Genomic DNA, 15,492 nt, shown 5'->3' with positions numbered 1-15,492 from the left:
CGCTTACGTTTTGGGTTTGGTTTGCGCTGTAGAGACGATACGTCACGGTTATGCGATGCATCATGAGGCGTCTCACGGGCTACGTGATACGTCACTTAATAAAGAATATATTTTACTGCTATAGATATTAGCTTTTAAAAAACCAATGAAATTCACAGAAAAAACCATAGGTTATAGACCATATATAGTTAGGAATTTGCATTTACAAAACCTTGAAAATTCACTGAAAAAACCATAGGTTATAGACCATATATAGTTAGGGATTAGCATTTAAAAAACCTTATTTTATTTGCACAAAACCATTGAAATTCCATATATAGTTAGTTGCACTAACTATATATCGCGGACCCGCAATCCACTGCTAATGATGTCACATATTACATCATTCATGACATGGTCAGTGACATCACTGATGACATCACTGATGACATCTCAAATGACATCACTGATGACATCACTGATGACATCTCAAATGACATCACTGATGACATCACTGACATCTCATTTGACATTACTGATTACATCACTGATGATATCATTTATGTGATAATACATCTTCAGACTCTAATATAACCTTAGATACACTCAGTGTAAACAGGCACTCACAGACTGTCACACATCCATGGAGTTACTCACACACCTAGTCAGTCATGCAAAGAATCAATCACATCTCCATTTCCTCAACTATACAGTTATACACACCTTACTTATTCAAACATATAGTAACACATATTTACTCTCTTATACAATCCTTGATACAAGTTCACAATGATTCATACAGCCACTCACACATTCACTGGCTCTTATGTTCAGTTATTTATATATGTCAACTCTCACATGGAGTGTGTTTTACATATGTACTTACTTTGACATGTAGCACTGAGATATCCATTCACTCACCAATATACTCATGCACACAGTCAACTGTCCATACAGCTGTTTCTACATGCACTTTTGAACCCATACACCTAGGGAATCAACTGCTCACACATCTATGCACAGAGTTATACACCTCCCAGCCACCCACACACATACTCAGTCTCCCATACAAATACTTGGGCAACCATTCAATAACCCATATAGTTACTGATATAGCTACTGATTTAAACATGCAGCAGTTTACAGAACAACATAAATAATGATTGCCAAATTAAGACACTTTAATCACTAACCCATACACTCAGTGAGACACATTTAATCATTCTCTCATACAGTCAGTCATGCACCTACTAAATCCTTCATCCAGACACTTATACATCCACTCATTCTTCAATATGTAAGACATATTTTAACTTTACAGAAACATACAGTCACTGGGTGTTGTCATCAGTGATGTCATCAGTGATGTCATCAGTGATGTCATCAGTGATGTCACTGACCATGTCATGAATGATGTAATATGTGACATCATTAGCAGTGGATTGCGGGTCCGCGATATATAGTTAGTGCAACTAACTATATATGGAATTTCAATGGTTTTGTGCAAATAAAATAAGGTTTTTTAAATGCTAATCCCTAACTATATATGGTCTATAACCTATGGTTTTTTCAGTGAATTTTCAAGGTTTTGTAAATGCAAATTCCTAACTATATATGGTCTATAACCTATGGTTTTTTCTGTGAATATATATATATATATATAGAAACAAAGTCAATCAATCAATGACACTTATAGAGCGCGCTACATACCCGTAGGGTCTCAAGGCGCTGGGGGGGGGGGGGGTGGGAGGGGGGGGGGGAGGTGCCGCTACTGCTCGAACAGCCAGGTCTTCAGCTTCTTCCTGAAGGAGAGGTGGTCTTGGGTCAGGCGCAGGTCGGTCGGGAGGGAGTTCCAGGTCTTGGCGGCCAGGTAGGAGAAGGACCTTCCTCCTGTAGTCGCTCTTCGGATGCGGGGGACGGCGGCGAGGGCGTGGTTTGCTGAACGGAGGTGGCGTTTGGGAGCGTAGAAGTTGATCCGGCTGTTGAGGTAGCTCGGGCCTTGGTCGTGTAGGGCTTTGTGTGCGTGGGTGAGGAGGCGGAAGGTGATTCTTTTGTTGACGGGGAGCCAGTGAAGGTCTCTCAGATGTCCGGTGATGTGGCTGGTTCATGGGATGGCGAGGATGAGTCTGGCTGAGGCGTTCTGGATCCGCTGGAGTCTCTTCTGGAGCTTGGCGGTGGTACCGGCGTAGAGGGCGTTGCCGTAGTCCAGTCGGCTGGTGACGAGGGCCTGGGTGACGGTCTTCCTGGTCTCGGTGGGGATCCACCGGAAGATCTTCCGTAGCATGTGTAGGATGTTGAAGCACGCCGAGGAGACGTTGTTGACTTGCCTGGTCATGGAGAGGGAGGAGTCCAGGATGAAGCCCAGGTTGCGTGCATGGTCTGTCGGTTTGGGTGCGGTGCCCAGGGCGGGAGGCCACCAGGAGTCGTCCCAGGCGGAGGGGGAAGAGCCCAGGATGAGGACCTCCGTCTTGTCAGAGTTCAGTTTCAGGCGGCTGGTCGTCATCCACTCGGCTACCTCTTTCATCCCTTCGTGCAGGTTGGCTCTGGCGGAGGCGGGGTCGTTGGTCAGGGAGAGGATCAGCTGGGTGTCGTCGGCGTAGGAGATTATGCTGAGGTTGTGTTTGCGTATGATGGCCGCGAGGGGGCTCATGTAGACGTTGAAGAGGGTGGGGCTCAGAGATGATCCTTGAGGGACGCCGCAGATGACTTCGGAGGCCTCTGACTTGTACGGTGGTAGGCGGACTCTCTGTGTTCTTCCGTCGAGGAAGGAGATGATCCATTCCAGCGCCTTGTCCTGGATTCCGATGTTGCTGAGGCGCTGTACTAGGGTGCGGTGGCAGACCGTGTCGAATGCTGCGGAGAGGTCTAGGAGGATGAGGGCCGCTGTTTCTCCATTGTCCATCAGGGCTCGGATGTCATCGGTGGCGGCGATGAGGGCGGTCTCGGTGCTGTGATTGGCTCGGAAGCCGGACTGTGAGGGGTCGAGGGATCCGTTCATCTCGAGGAAGGCGGCCATCTGCTTGTTGACGGTCTTCTCGATGACTTTGGCAGGAAACGGGAGGAGCGAGATGGGGCGGTAGTTCTTGAGTTCGGTGGGGTCCGCTGTTGGTTTCTTGAGTAGGGCGCTGAGTTCGGCGTGTTTCCAGCTCTCAGGGAAGGTGGCGGTGTCGAATGATGTGTTGATGATGTCTCGCAGGTGGGGTGCGATGACAGCGTCGGCCTTGTTGAAGACGTGGTGAGGGCAGGGGTCGGTCGGTGATCCGGAGTGGATGGAGTTCATCGTGCGGATGGTTTCTTCGGTGCTGATCGGGGTCCAGGCGTGGAGGGTGGTGGTGGGGGGTGGCTGTTCTGTCAAGGTGTGCGTTGGTTGGTTGTTGAAGCTGTTGTGTATGTCCACGATCTTGTTGTGGAAGTATGAAGCGAGGGAGTTGCAGAGGTCTTGCGATGGGGTGATGTCGTTGTTTCCTGCGCTGGGGTTGGAAAGCTCTTTCACGATGTTGAAGAGTTCCTTGCAGTTGTGTGCGTTGTTGTCCAACCGTTCCTTGAATGCTGTTTTCTTGGCGGCGCGGATCAGCTGGTGGTGCTTCCGGGTGGCAAGTTTGAAGGAGGTCCTGTTGTCCGGTGTAGGTTCCCTTCTCCAGAAGTCCTGCAATGCGTCTCCTCACATCACCACGGAACAGATCTCCAAAACACCAAGGTTAGATTTCAAAAAGTGGCTTTATTCTTCACTCGCAATCGGCATGACGCGTTTCGGCCGTCACAAAACGGCCTTGATCACATGGCCTCAAATTACCAATGGGGGTGTTTATATACTGTGTCAAAATAGAGGTAGAAACAATAACATCAAATAAAAAGGGTTAAGGACATGGAAGAAATACTACATTTACACACATGTACAAAATACAAACTCAAAAGGACATTCAATATACAGGTACGCCTATGAGCTCAATATGAACAATATAGACTCCTATGTTTTTTGAATTATTTTGAATCAACATAGTAAATCCGGAAAGATATGCATATTCCAAAGAATAAAGTGCTAGTGCAAGATCAAGCCCAATAATGAATCAAAGTGAGTTCGAAGTATGTACAACGATTACCTGATGAGTTAATTCATATTCAATCATCACTCTATACAAGTCAAAACATATGTGCAAATATTGATGACATGTTCATAAAAAATAAAATAAAACAAACCCTCATCGATGTTATCAGAAAAACAGTGCTCAAGTGCAAAAAAGTGCATAAAGTACTCACAGTTTATACATGTATGCAATGATTTAGAGCAAATCATAACAAAAGATGTCATGTAACACAATGTACCTGCGCTAGTGATATTGACCCACCACAGTTTAAAACAATGAGGCATTGCTGCTGATGCTGTGTGTTCACTATAGCCATAGTGACTAAATATATATATATCATATATCATATATATATATTTTTTGTAACTTAATAAATAAATAAATATATACACAATCAGCCTCATACTGCCAAAGACGGAGAGCAAGCAGGTATCCTTTCAATGATGTTTATTGAAGACCCCTCACCCCCCGACAGACGCGGGGGTGAGGGGTCCGCGTCTATATATATATATATTACTTTCATATTTCACTATACTAATTCAACACTAATCCTTTAATGGGTTCCGGAGTACCGTGCTACTCGCCCAAAAAAGAAGCGCTACTACACCCCATCAGGTGTAACAAGCGCTATATAAATGCAAACCTTTTCCCTCTTCTATCCCTCCACTATCCTCCTCAATCCAAATAACTGATTAATATCCAGCATTCAAATTACTTTCATATTTCACTATACTAATTCACCACTAATCCTTTATGGGTTCCGGAGTAGCGTGCTACTCGCAAAAAAAAGCGCCTTAACACCCGATCAGGGGTAACAAGCGCTATATAAATGCAAACCATTTCCCCTCTTCTATCCCTCGGCTCTCCGTCTGAATCAAAATAACTGACTAATCTATGTACCACTCAAATTACTTTCATATTTCACTATACTAACTCAACACTAATCCTTTATGGGTTCCGGAGTAGCCTGCTACTTGCCAAAAAAGCATTTTGACGCCTCGTCAGGGGTAGTAAGCGCTATATAAATGCAATTACGAAGCAATACAATATATATGTGATCAAGGCTTTGTGCCGAAACGTTATGGCGACAGCTGAATAAAATCTGAACCAGCATCTTACGTTTGGTCCGTGTCTGTATCCAGCGAGATCGAGGGATAAAGCGATTGCGGGAGGAGAACGGAGGTTGGAGTATATATATATATATATATATATATATATATATATATATATATTCATACCACCGCGTCTGGCAGACCATGGTGATGGAGCTCTTAACCAGCCGCATCACACACTCTGATACTAAATTTACACACGTATGGCTTGTCTAAACTGGAACACTGCTGCTCTCTCCCTCCTTGCCTGCGCGCCTTGCAGCTCTTTGAAGACGCTCTGCTACCACGAAGGGCTAAACTCACTCAGTGAAGCATACCATATTATTGTAGACGTTTCCCCACTACTTAATCACACCACCCCTTTATTTCATTACTCCTACCTCTCTTGGTGCTACTGGAAGCGTCCACGATAAATAGTGGCTATGGTATAACTTCAAGCACTGCACCAGTTGTTGTTAACCACTGGTGGAAATATGTCTCTGTGGCGAAGTTCTTTCTCTTACCTGAGCCACCTAATTCTGCCATGTAAGCTCCACTATGAACTATGTTCTCCCAAGTAAAGCCAAAAGTGTACTCGCTGATCCACCAGGATGTTATTTGTTTATATGGAAATCAATAACATTGTATGTGTCATAAAGATGTAGGCAGCTATGTGGGAAATAATAAATCAGATTTCAATAAAAAAAAAATCTATGGTCTGCAACAAATATTTACAAAATTAGGCATATATATATCAAAGTAATGGCTTCTGAAAGGGTATTATTAGTTTGTTACAAACAAAAAGGTCTTAACAATAATTTCCTGATGCAAGCTAAATCGGAGAAAATAAATACAACATGAAATAAGGCCTGTGGACAGTATGCTCAACTGTGCCAGGTGGGCGAGTCTTATGTCATGGCACAGCAGTGTCAGTGGGTGAGTTCTTAGTCATGTGTGTTCTGTGTCGGGTGGGTGAATTATTGTTCATGGACTGGAGTGGCAAGTGGGCGAGTGAATGAGAAGGTAGTATCAGATGGGTAAGTCTTCAGTTATCAGGTGGTGGTGTTAAGTGGGTGAGCCTTCAGCCGAAGGCGGAGGCGTGCCAGGGAGTTGAGCTTTTAATCATGGGGAGGCCTAATCAGGTAGTTTAATCTTCTGCGTTGGATCATCAGAGTCAATAAATAAGTTCTGAGTAACAGATGGAGGAATGCTGTCAGACGATGAGTATTCAGTGTCAACCAGAAGATATTGCGTAAAGTGCATTTGTGGGAGTAGCACTTCATACCGCATACCAAATACCATTACATTGTAGACTGACATGGCTATTGCATGGCTACAGTACCTTGGACTCCACGTCGAGCAGCTTCACCGAGGAGGTGTTCACCTGCAGAAGCATCTCCTGCACCCAGATCTTGCCTTTAGAGTCCATAGCCACCAGTTTGCGAATGGCATCCTCCACTGTGTGGACATCATCGTCTTCATCAATGGTGAAGGTGACCAGGTGCTGCAGTAAAATAAAGCCACAATCAAAATAAAATCAGATGTCGACTGAAAAGATATGTGCTGCATGCAGCCCCCCGCCCGCTCCCCCCCAAGGCTCTTATGCTGGCCGTGGAACTCAGAGAGCCCGCCGCCCCATCTTAGGTCAGAGGGCTCTTGGAGAATCAGCAGTTTACAAGAAACTACCCCCTCTTCTTTTGCCCACATGCTCCAATGAATCAATTTAGAGGAATTGTGTTTACAAGCAGTATCCCACTAGTTCGCAGACTGCTCCACCTTTTCACAGGCCAGGGGGATTTAGGAGAAAAATCAGCTTAAAGAATTACCAGGTTCTAGAGTCACAGCCCCTAACACACAGATTCTACCACCCCTTCTGTGCCCAGAGAGGGGATTACTGGACATAGAAGAGCAGTAGGAGCACCATGTCAACTTATTCCTCTGACTTGCTGTAGATTATACCTAACTAATAACAGTTCCTCAGAGAAGACTCTAAGTGAAGACATGGAATAGGTGTATCCCAGGTATTATGAACATGTGGAAGTAGACAGACAGCAACTTTGGAGCATTCCCAAGAGGCTAGCTGGGTTGGGGCAGAGTAAATTACACATCAGAAGTCGCAGAACTAATACTAACCCAATCACTTCAGTCCAACTAGCCTTTCCCAGTTGAAAAATCTCTCCGTTTGCCCTCTGAAAATTTGCCACAGCCTTTACTGAAAAAACAAAACTCTCTCTATATTCGTAAGCCCAGCTGGAGCAGGTTTGTGTAGTGTGAGGCTCTGCTTGGTCAGAGCAATGGCAGAATATACTCAACAATATGGACTCTCACTCAACATGAACAAACACACTCAACAAAACTTACATTCACATTGTACTGTGAGATATCCGCCATGATAAAGTTAGAGTACTTCTTCCTTTGCTCTGCAACAGAAGGGAGAGGAGAAACAACATTAAGAACATTCTACTTTGTGTACAGTCTGAGACTTTGCTCGATGGTTTTTTTAAATCCAGTTTTATTCACAGAACACTTTTACACTAGAAAATGGGCAATCATAAACTATGATCAAGGACATGTTTCAGTTACTTGCCAATATGCAGAGACTGTTAAGACATGAATCAGACTTAATATTTCTGAAGTAGCAAAAAGGCTAAGGATTCGTGGTTGTTCAAAATGACAGTACATTTTAGCACTGGGGAAGAGCTGGAGTCACACTGTCCTACGTTTGAATTGGAAAACTATTTTGAGAGGTTATTAGATTTGGGACAGGTTCAATCAAGTGTAACTGACTGTGTCCCGACCTTCCTGACATTTCAGAGAGTAAGCCATACTCTTCTATTTTCCTTACACACCAGTCCACTTCTGAGTGTCAGATAAACCTCAAGGACATTTCCACGAGTCCTTGCAAAACAATTTTACAGAGGGGAAAAACAAGCATTTGTAATTACGTTCAGGGGAAAAGGGTAGCCACCTAGAAGCAAGAATTGCAATCAAATAACCAGTGTTGAAGAAATAAGAGAAAACAGGATATGGAATATTTCAATACCATCCACAATGATTTGGCAAGATTAAAAGAACAAATGCCAGTGTGATCAACTCCTATGAAAGATAACTGGTCAGCCTATATGCTCTCTTCAAACACATGGATGACACAGAATGCAAAGGAAAAATAGTCAGCTCCTCTCTTGCTAGCAATAACTTTATATTTCAATACTAATGATTTCAGATAGCTCACTTACAACTATATTACATAACTGGAACCCAGGATCCCAGACGGTTGCACGTACAGTTCACAATCAGTTCTCAGTGCAATGAGTAATCCATATAATGGTATTTATTTCTTCATTATTCTAAATACAGGCCAGTAAACCACATACATGGGTTAATAGAATTCATACACTTTATGCGAAAATATTAACATATCTAAAAAATGATGAATAAATGTAGCCTGCAAATGCAGGTTTATTGCTTAGGGGTTAAATTGATGTGTTAAACATTATTTGGAATTAATGTGCTCTTTTGGTGCTAGATGGAGAACCTATGTCAGTGCACAATCACATGGAAATATCAGGATAAAGTTGAGGAAATATGGGCAATGGGTAACCCATGGAAGGTTAGGTGCTCATGGTTATTATTGTGATTGGAAAATGAATTTAATTGTCTGGTGGCCTAACTGGAAACACTGTGCAGTCCTGAATTAGGAGACTAAACCAAACTAACAGTTGCAGACTACAAAGTTCTGGTTTGACGAAAAGGCATGCCAGGATTTTAAATTACCCTGTGGCACAGAAATTTGACAGAAAATGCTACATTGCACACTAGTAACGTAACCAGTATATCAATGTAAGAGTCCGAAGCACCAGTGCACCCAGAGAGAGGCATTCTGTAGTCCGTGCCATAGATGTTGAGGGGTATCCAAATAAGCAATCTTAGCATAGTCAAGCCAACACAACAAAGATTTGGTGAATTATATGTAAAAATGTTTGTTTGGTTCTTTCCCGCAGTGTGAGGCCTCCCTCCTAAGCAGCCTGCCAGGTTGAGGTGAGACAGGGCTATCCTACTTTGGAGGGAGGGTAAGTCCCAGTATTTTGTGACTGATTTACAGCACAAATAAATTATTGATATTGGTGTGGTACACAAATCAATAATGTGCAGGACATTGATGATAAATTGTTTGGTTGTTCTCTCTCTCCTATTTCTTTTCTCCATAACTACAGATATCCTGTGTATTACCTGATAAAGAAGACACAGGAATACTGGTTTTGTATATATTCTTTATTATCATTTCACAATTGTAGCAGCAGCAATACTATTGCAACTGGTCCTGAAGAAAGCCAACGATACAGGGATCTGATCATATGGCTGAAACATGTTGACCTCAATGTGACAGTGGTTATACATCCATACCACTGTGTTGCTTTATGTTTTAACCCTGCCAGGTAGAGCACCATAATAAATCAAATGTTAGTGCATCTACTCTAGACAGTTTTAACTTCACTTTACTTTTTCACACAGCGCTGCAACCTCATGACACCCACCATCCTCACATATGGGAATTAGTTCTCATCCTTCCATTTAAAATCTAAACAAAACATCTCTGAGCTCCTTCTTTAACAGCGTGAAGTCGTAGCTCTCAGTGCTGACTAGGTTTTCACCACTGGTAAGGAGGACCCATATGATGAAGCATGTCACCCTTGGGTGAGTGAGGGTTCTAATCCTTAAGGGATGATTCCCTTTATTGACTGTTACTGGTAGTTTTTTGAGAGGATACAACCACTCAGCATCAATGGTTACATTAATGCTCCAGGTAAGACTCGAGGTGACTTATGTGTTTGTTAACCCTGGAGAACACCAGGTCTAAAACAGTAAGATCTTATGAGGAAATCAGACAAGTGGCAGACTCTTCCTCCAGTCTTTAGGGGGGTGAGTTCATAGACTGTGCGTCTGTGCTGCAAAAGAAGCAGCAAATGAGCACCGGGCCAGAAGTCAGACTGCCATAAGATTCTCTTCATTCTAGCTTGACTCATTTTATGATAATTGTGACACATGTATTGATTGCCAAGAGTCACAAGGAGAATTCTGAACATATTTTGCCTAAGAAGTGCAAAAGTGGGACCAACATTGTGGTATGGTAGCATCATTAACAAGCATTGGAAATGCAATAGGGCTCGCATTAGGAAAGTTTGAGCTATTGGTCTTATAAATTTTTTTTTTTTATTTATGTGTTTTTTTTTAAATAGCTAAATTAATAGCTTTGTCATTTACAATGCCAATAGTTATAACTTTCGCAAATGTGACACCTATAGCATTTGTAATGCAACATGTTTTGTATTTACGTGACTTAGATGTATTGATATTACAAATAACAATGGCTTTTAATTTTTAAAAATAATACTTAAATAATTTATTTAATTTGTAATAGCAATAGCTTAAACTTTTGTAAATAACTTTTCTGAAGATTATGTTCAGTGTTTTTTATTGTGACGAAAATTCAAGAACAGAAGTGAAATATTAACATCTTTTTGTGATTTGTAATAAAGCGTGAAAGCTTGAAAACAGCTTGAAACATTGAAAGAACATATTTGAACCAGTGATGCTGTGGTTGAGCTGAGTGATGCTGTGGTTGCGCTGAGTGATGCTGTGGTTGCGCTGAGTGGTGTGTGCATCGGTGGAGCTGTTTGGGGGGTGCATCGGTGGAGCTGTTTGGGGGGTGCATTGGTGGAGCTTAGTTGGAGCATCGGCGGAGCTGTGTGGTTGGAGCATCGGCGGAGCTGTGTGGTGGGTGCATCGGTGGAGCTGTGGTGGGTGCCTCGGCGGAGCTGTGTGGTGGATGCATCGGCGGAGCTGTGTGGTGGGTGCATCGGCGGAGCTGTGTGGTGGGTGCATCGGCGGAGCTGTGTGGTGGGTGCATCGGCGGAGCTGTGTGGTGGGTGCATCGGCGGAGCTGTGTGGTGGGTGCCTCGGTGGAGCTGTATGGTGGGTGCATCGGTGGAGCTGGGTGGTGGGTGCATCGGTGGAGCTGTGTCGGTGGAGCTGTGTGGTGGCTGCATCGGTGGAGCTGTGTGGTGGGTGCATCGGTGGAGCTGTGTGGTGGGTGCATCAGTGGAGCTGTGTGGTGGGTGCATCGGTGAAGCTGTGTGGTGTGTGCATCGGTGGAGCTGTGTGGTGGGTGCATCGGTGAAGGTGTGTGGTGGGTGCATCGGTGGAGCTGTGTGGTGGGTGCCTCGGTGGAGCTGTGGGGTGGATGCCTCGGTGGAGCTGTGTGGTGGGTGCCTCGGTGGAACTGTGCGGTGGGTGCATCGGTGGAGCTGTGTAGGTGGAGCTGTGTGGTGGGTGCCTTGGTGGAGCTGTATGGTGGGTGCCTCGGTGGAGCTGTGTGGTGGGGGCATCGGTGGAGCTGTGTGTTGGGGGCATCAGTGGAGCTGTGTGGTGGGGGCATCTGTGGAGCTCTGTGGTGGGGGCATCTGTGGAGCTGTGTGGTGGGTGCATCTGTGGAGCTGTGTGGTGGGTGCCTCGGTGGAGCTGTGTGGTGGGTGCCTCGGTGGAGCTGTGTGGTGGGTGCATCGGTGGAGCTGTGTGGTAGGTGCCTCGGTGGAGCTGTGTGGTGGGTGCATAGGTGGAGCTGTGTGGTGGGTGCATGGGTGGAGCTGTGTGGTGGGTGCATTGGTGGAGCTGTGTGGTGGGTGCCTCTGTGGAGCTGTGTGGTGGGTGCATCGGTGGAGCTGTGTGGTGGGTGCCTCGGTGGAGCTGTGTGGTGGGTGCATAGGTGGAGCTGTGTGGTGGGTGCATCGGTGGAGCTGTGTGGTAGGTGCCTCGGTGGAGCTGTGTGGTAGGTGCCTCGGTGGAGCTGTGTGGTGGGTGCATCGGTGGAGCTGTGTGGTGGGTGCATCGGTGGAGCTGTGTGGTGGGGGCATCTGTGGAGCTCTGTGGTGAGTGCATCGGTGGAGCTGTGTCGGTGGAGCTGTGTGGTGGTTGCATCAGTGGAGCTGTGTGGTGGGTGCATCTGTTGAGCTGTGTGGTGGGTGCATCGGTGGAGCTGTGTGGTGGGTGCATTGGTGGAGCTGTGTGGTGGGTGCCTCAGTGGAGCTGTGTGGTGGGTGCATAGGTGGAGCTGTGTGGTGGGTGCATCGGTGGAGCTGTGTGGTGGGTGCCTCGGTGGAGCTGTGTGGTGGGTGCCTCGGTGGAACTGTGTGGTGGGTGCCTCGGTGGAGCTGTGTGGTGGGTGCCTCGGTGGAGCTGTGTGGTGGGTGCCTCGGTGGAGCTGTGTGGTGGGTGCCTCGGTGGAACTGTGTGGTGGGTGCATCGGTTGCGCTGTGTAGGTGGAGCTGTGTGGCGGGTGCCTTGGTGGAGCTGTATGGTGGGTGCCTTGGTGGAGCTGTGTGGTGGGTGCCTTGGTGGAGCTGTGTGGTGGGTGCATCGATGGAGCTGTGTGGTGGGTGCCTCTGTGGAGCTGTGTGGTGGGTGCATTGGTGGAGCTGTGTCAGCGGAGCTGTGTGGTGGGTGCATCGGTGGAGCTGTGTGGTGGGTGCCTCGGTGGAGCTGTGGGGTGGGTGCCTCGGTGGAGCTGTGTGGTGGGTGCCTCGGTGGAGCTGTGTGGTGGGTGCCTCGGTGGAACTGTGTGGTGGGTGCATCGGTGGAGCTGTGTAGGTGGAGCTGTGTGGTGGGTGCCTTGGTGGAGCTGTATGGTGGGTGCCTCGGTGGAGCTGTGTGGTGGGTGCCTCGGTGGAGCTGTGTGGTGGGTGCATCAGTGGAGCTGTGTGGTGGGTGCATCGGTGGAGTTGTGTGGTGGGTGCATCGGTGGAGCTGTGTGGTGGGTGGAGCTGTGATGCAAAATGGAAGAGGCTGTTGGGGTAAGCCTTACAGGTTAGGCAGGCGGAGTGAGTAAGAGACAGGCAGCAGTAAAGAAGACTGCCCAAGACGTTTCTCTCTTTTGGCAACACTTTGTTGGCCGAGGCACCGCTCCACTCCGGATTTAATACCCATCTCTCATTCTGAAGTTAGTTGATAAACCTTGTTTATGCACCTGTACACTTGGCTGAAGACGAGCACCATCCAAAATGCACAGGTAGATATCCACATTTATCACTTAATTCCAAGCAGAGGCAGTCTACAGGATAAATATGGTGAATGTATCTCTCTTCCCCAACCTCTTGAATTTATGAGCAGGAGCCAGCAAGAGGTCTGCAGTCCGAGACTCAGTGCTTGCCTCGAAATCCTCGAAATCTGAATAATAAGGGAGAAAATGTATAGCAGACGTTCCACCAACCTTGATTTCCTAAACAACAATACTATTGAGCCATGTACTATGATATCATCTCATCAAAACAATACACGGCTCAAGGCATGGGAGGACCTCAGGCGCTCATTACAAGTGCCCTGCTGTCGGAAGCCATAATTATCGAACCCAATAAAATCTTGTGCCAATATGTTTAGCATTTATTTGGTATAATAATGGTCATCTACTCTAGGTCTTTCCCCGAGGCGTAACAAGTAGATTTTGAGACTCGGAGCACCAAAACCAACAGGTCTCTGCATTTTCCTCGCAATTTCATTTGGCAGGTTTGACCTGCCGAAAAGTACCTGGGGAAAATTGTGGGTGTGTGGTTTGCACCAAAACGCATCATTCACGTATGTGCAGTGAAAGGAGTTACCACACATACTGGAATTTAAAGCTCCTCATTAGAGAACTAAATATCAACCGATGGCAGGGAGTTTAAACAAACATACCATCAATCACCCAGCCAACCCCTTTGAAAGAGGGAAACAGATACCACGCTGTCCATAACCTTGCTATCTAATGTATTTTCGTGTCGGAAAAAAGAAACGGATTGAAAGATTTCAGATAAGTTACATAACTTCCTTATTATGTGCAGACATCTTTGTTACATACCATGAGTCTACAATCATGAGAAAGAAAATGGGTCAGGAAGTTTCTCATTCTGAAGTGCAAAATCAAAGTCTCTTGCGCGACCTCCTCCCACATACATAACCTCTATGTCGAGCAACAAACTGCAGCTTCCCGGTACATTCCATTCGTTCCTCTAGTTGGAAAAGCTTTCTCAAAGTTTCTTTTGATCATCGGAACCCAGTCAGCAAAATACAACAAGTTAAACAAGTTATAAAAGGAGACTAAACTGAAAGTACGGCCGGCAGGCCGTGAATAATTAGGGGGTGACAAATGCGCTGGGAGGGCTGCCTTTGATGTGGTAATGCGAGGCAGGCAGGCAGGCGGCTGGTGGCATTGTGCACGCGCTTCATGCACTGCAAGGAATCGCCAGTGGTGGTTAAACACTGGATAAACCCCTATAGAGCTTGCCAGCTGTGCGCATGCGCACAGCAGGCGAGCCCTAAAAAGCTGTCAGGGTCAGTTGTGATAGGGTGGCATCCTGAGGGACATCATCATTGGGAGGCTAGTGGGAAGATGAAAGAAATGGGTGCACGCTCGCTGTCTGCAGTCCCTGCTATAAATAATCTAATCCAATTGGCTGTACTACCCAGAGCTGTCCTAGCTTCTGCAGGTAGTGAATGAGCATGGTGAGTTCTGAGATGTCCTAGGACAGGTCCTTTAAGTGCAGCAATATGGTTGCTATTATACTCTTTTGTCAGATCATCCAGCATCGCAATAATGGCCCATTCAGTAACTCTGGACCTGATTCACAGAATTAACTTAAGACAAAATCCTAAACGTACTACTTTTGGTATTCACAGAAGGCATTTAGTAGTAGTAAAGTTAGGATTTTGTCTTAAATCTGTCTTAAGTCAAACTTAAGTCTGTCTTAAGTCTGTCTTAAGTCTGTCTCAAGTTTGTCTTAAGTCTGTCTTAAGTCTGTCTTAAGTCAAACTTAAGACAAAATCCTAACTTTACTACTACTAAATGCCTTCTGTGAATACCAAAAGTAGTACGTTTAGGATTTTGTCTTGTTAGTTCTGTGAATCGGGACCTTTTCTTGGTGCGAAACTGGCTTCTGCAGTAAAGTAAAGTATTCACTCAGAAAATAAAGTTTACAAGGGAGGAAATGTGGCCTAAGGATCAGAGTGGCCGATCTTGGAAGTGGGGAATTATGTCCTAGTGTCAGCTCAGCATCCTGCGATTCGGTACAAATCACTTAATCTCTCTAGGGCCAAACATCTGGGCTTGTGTAATGTAATCGGCTGCACATGTGAAGCACTCTCATGCTCTCGAAACAATTCATGATAGCGACATAAAAACTGCAAAAAATAAAACCGCCCATTACTGCCAGCTTCAGTAGCTTGGGTTATGACAAGTTAGAAATTGGATGATAGTTGGTAACATTAGAAGCAGTGGTTTGAGGCCATAGTCACTGCACATTGGAGAGAGT

General features: G+C 45.7%; 1 protein-coding gene across 1 annotated transcript in view; it reads right to left on the bottom strand.

Annotated features, from left to right (window-relative positions):
• The window catches only part of EPS8L1 (EPS8 signaling adaptor L1), a 215,434-nt gene that overhangs the window by 69,744 nt on the left and 130,198 nt on the right, over nt 1-15,492 (bottom strand). Inside the window, exons 4-5 of the mRNA XM_086930318.1 lie at nt 7,517-7,575; nt 6,498-6,659 (exon numbers count right to left, since the gene is read on the bottom strand). Coding sequence (XP_086786444.1) covers nt 6,498-6,659; nt 7,517-7,575 — 221 coding nt within the window. The remainder of the gene's footprint in view (nt 1-6,497; nt 6,660-7,516; nt 7,576-15,492) is intronic.

Source organism: Lissotriton vulgaris, chromosome 7, assembly GCF_964263255.1.
Source record: "Lissotriton vulgaris chromosome 7, aLisVul1.2, whole genome shotgun sequence".
NCBI classification, from domain to species: Eukaryota; Metazoa; Chordata; class Amphibia; order Caudata; family Salamandridae; genus Lissotriton; species Lissotriton vulgaris.
The sequence above is the reverse complement of the archived record's forward strand: the minus strand, read 5'-3'. Positions and strand labels throughout refer to the sequence as shown.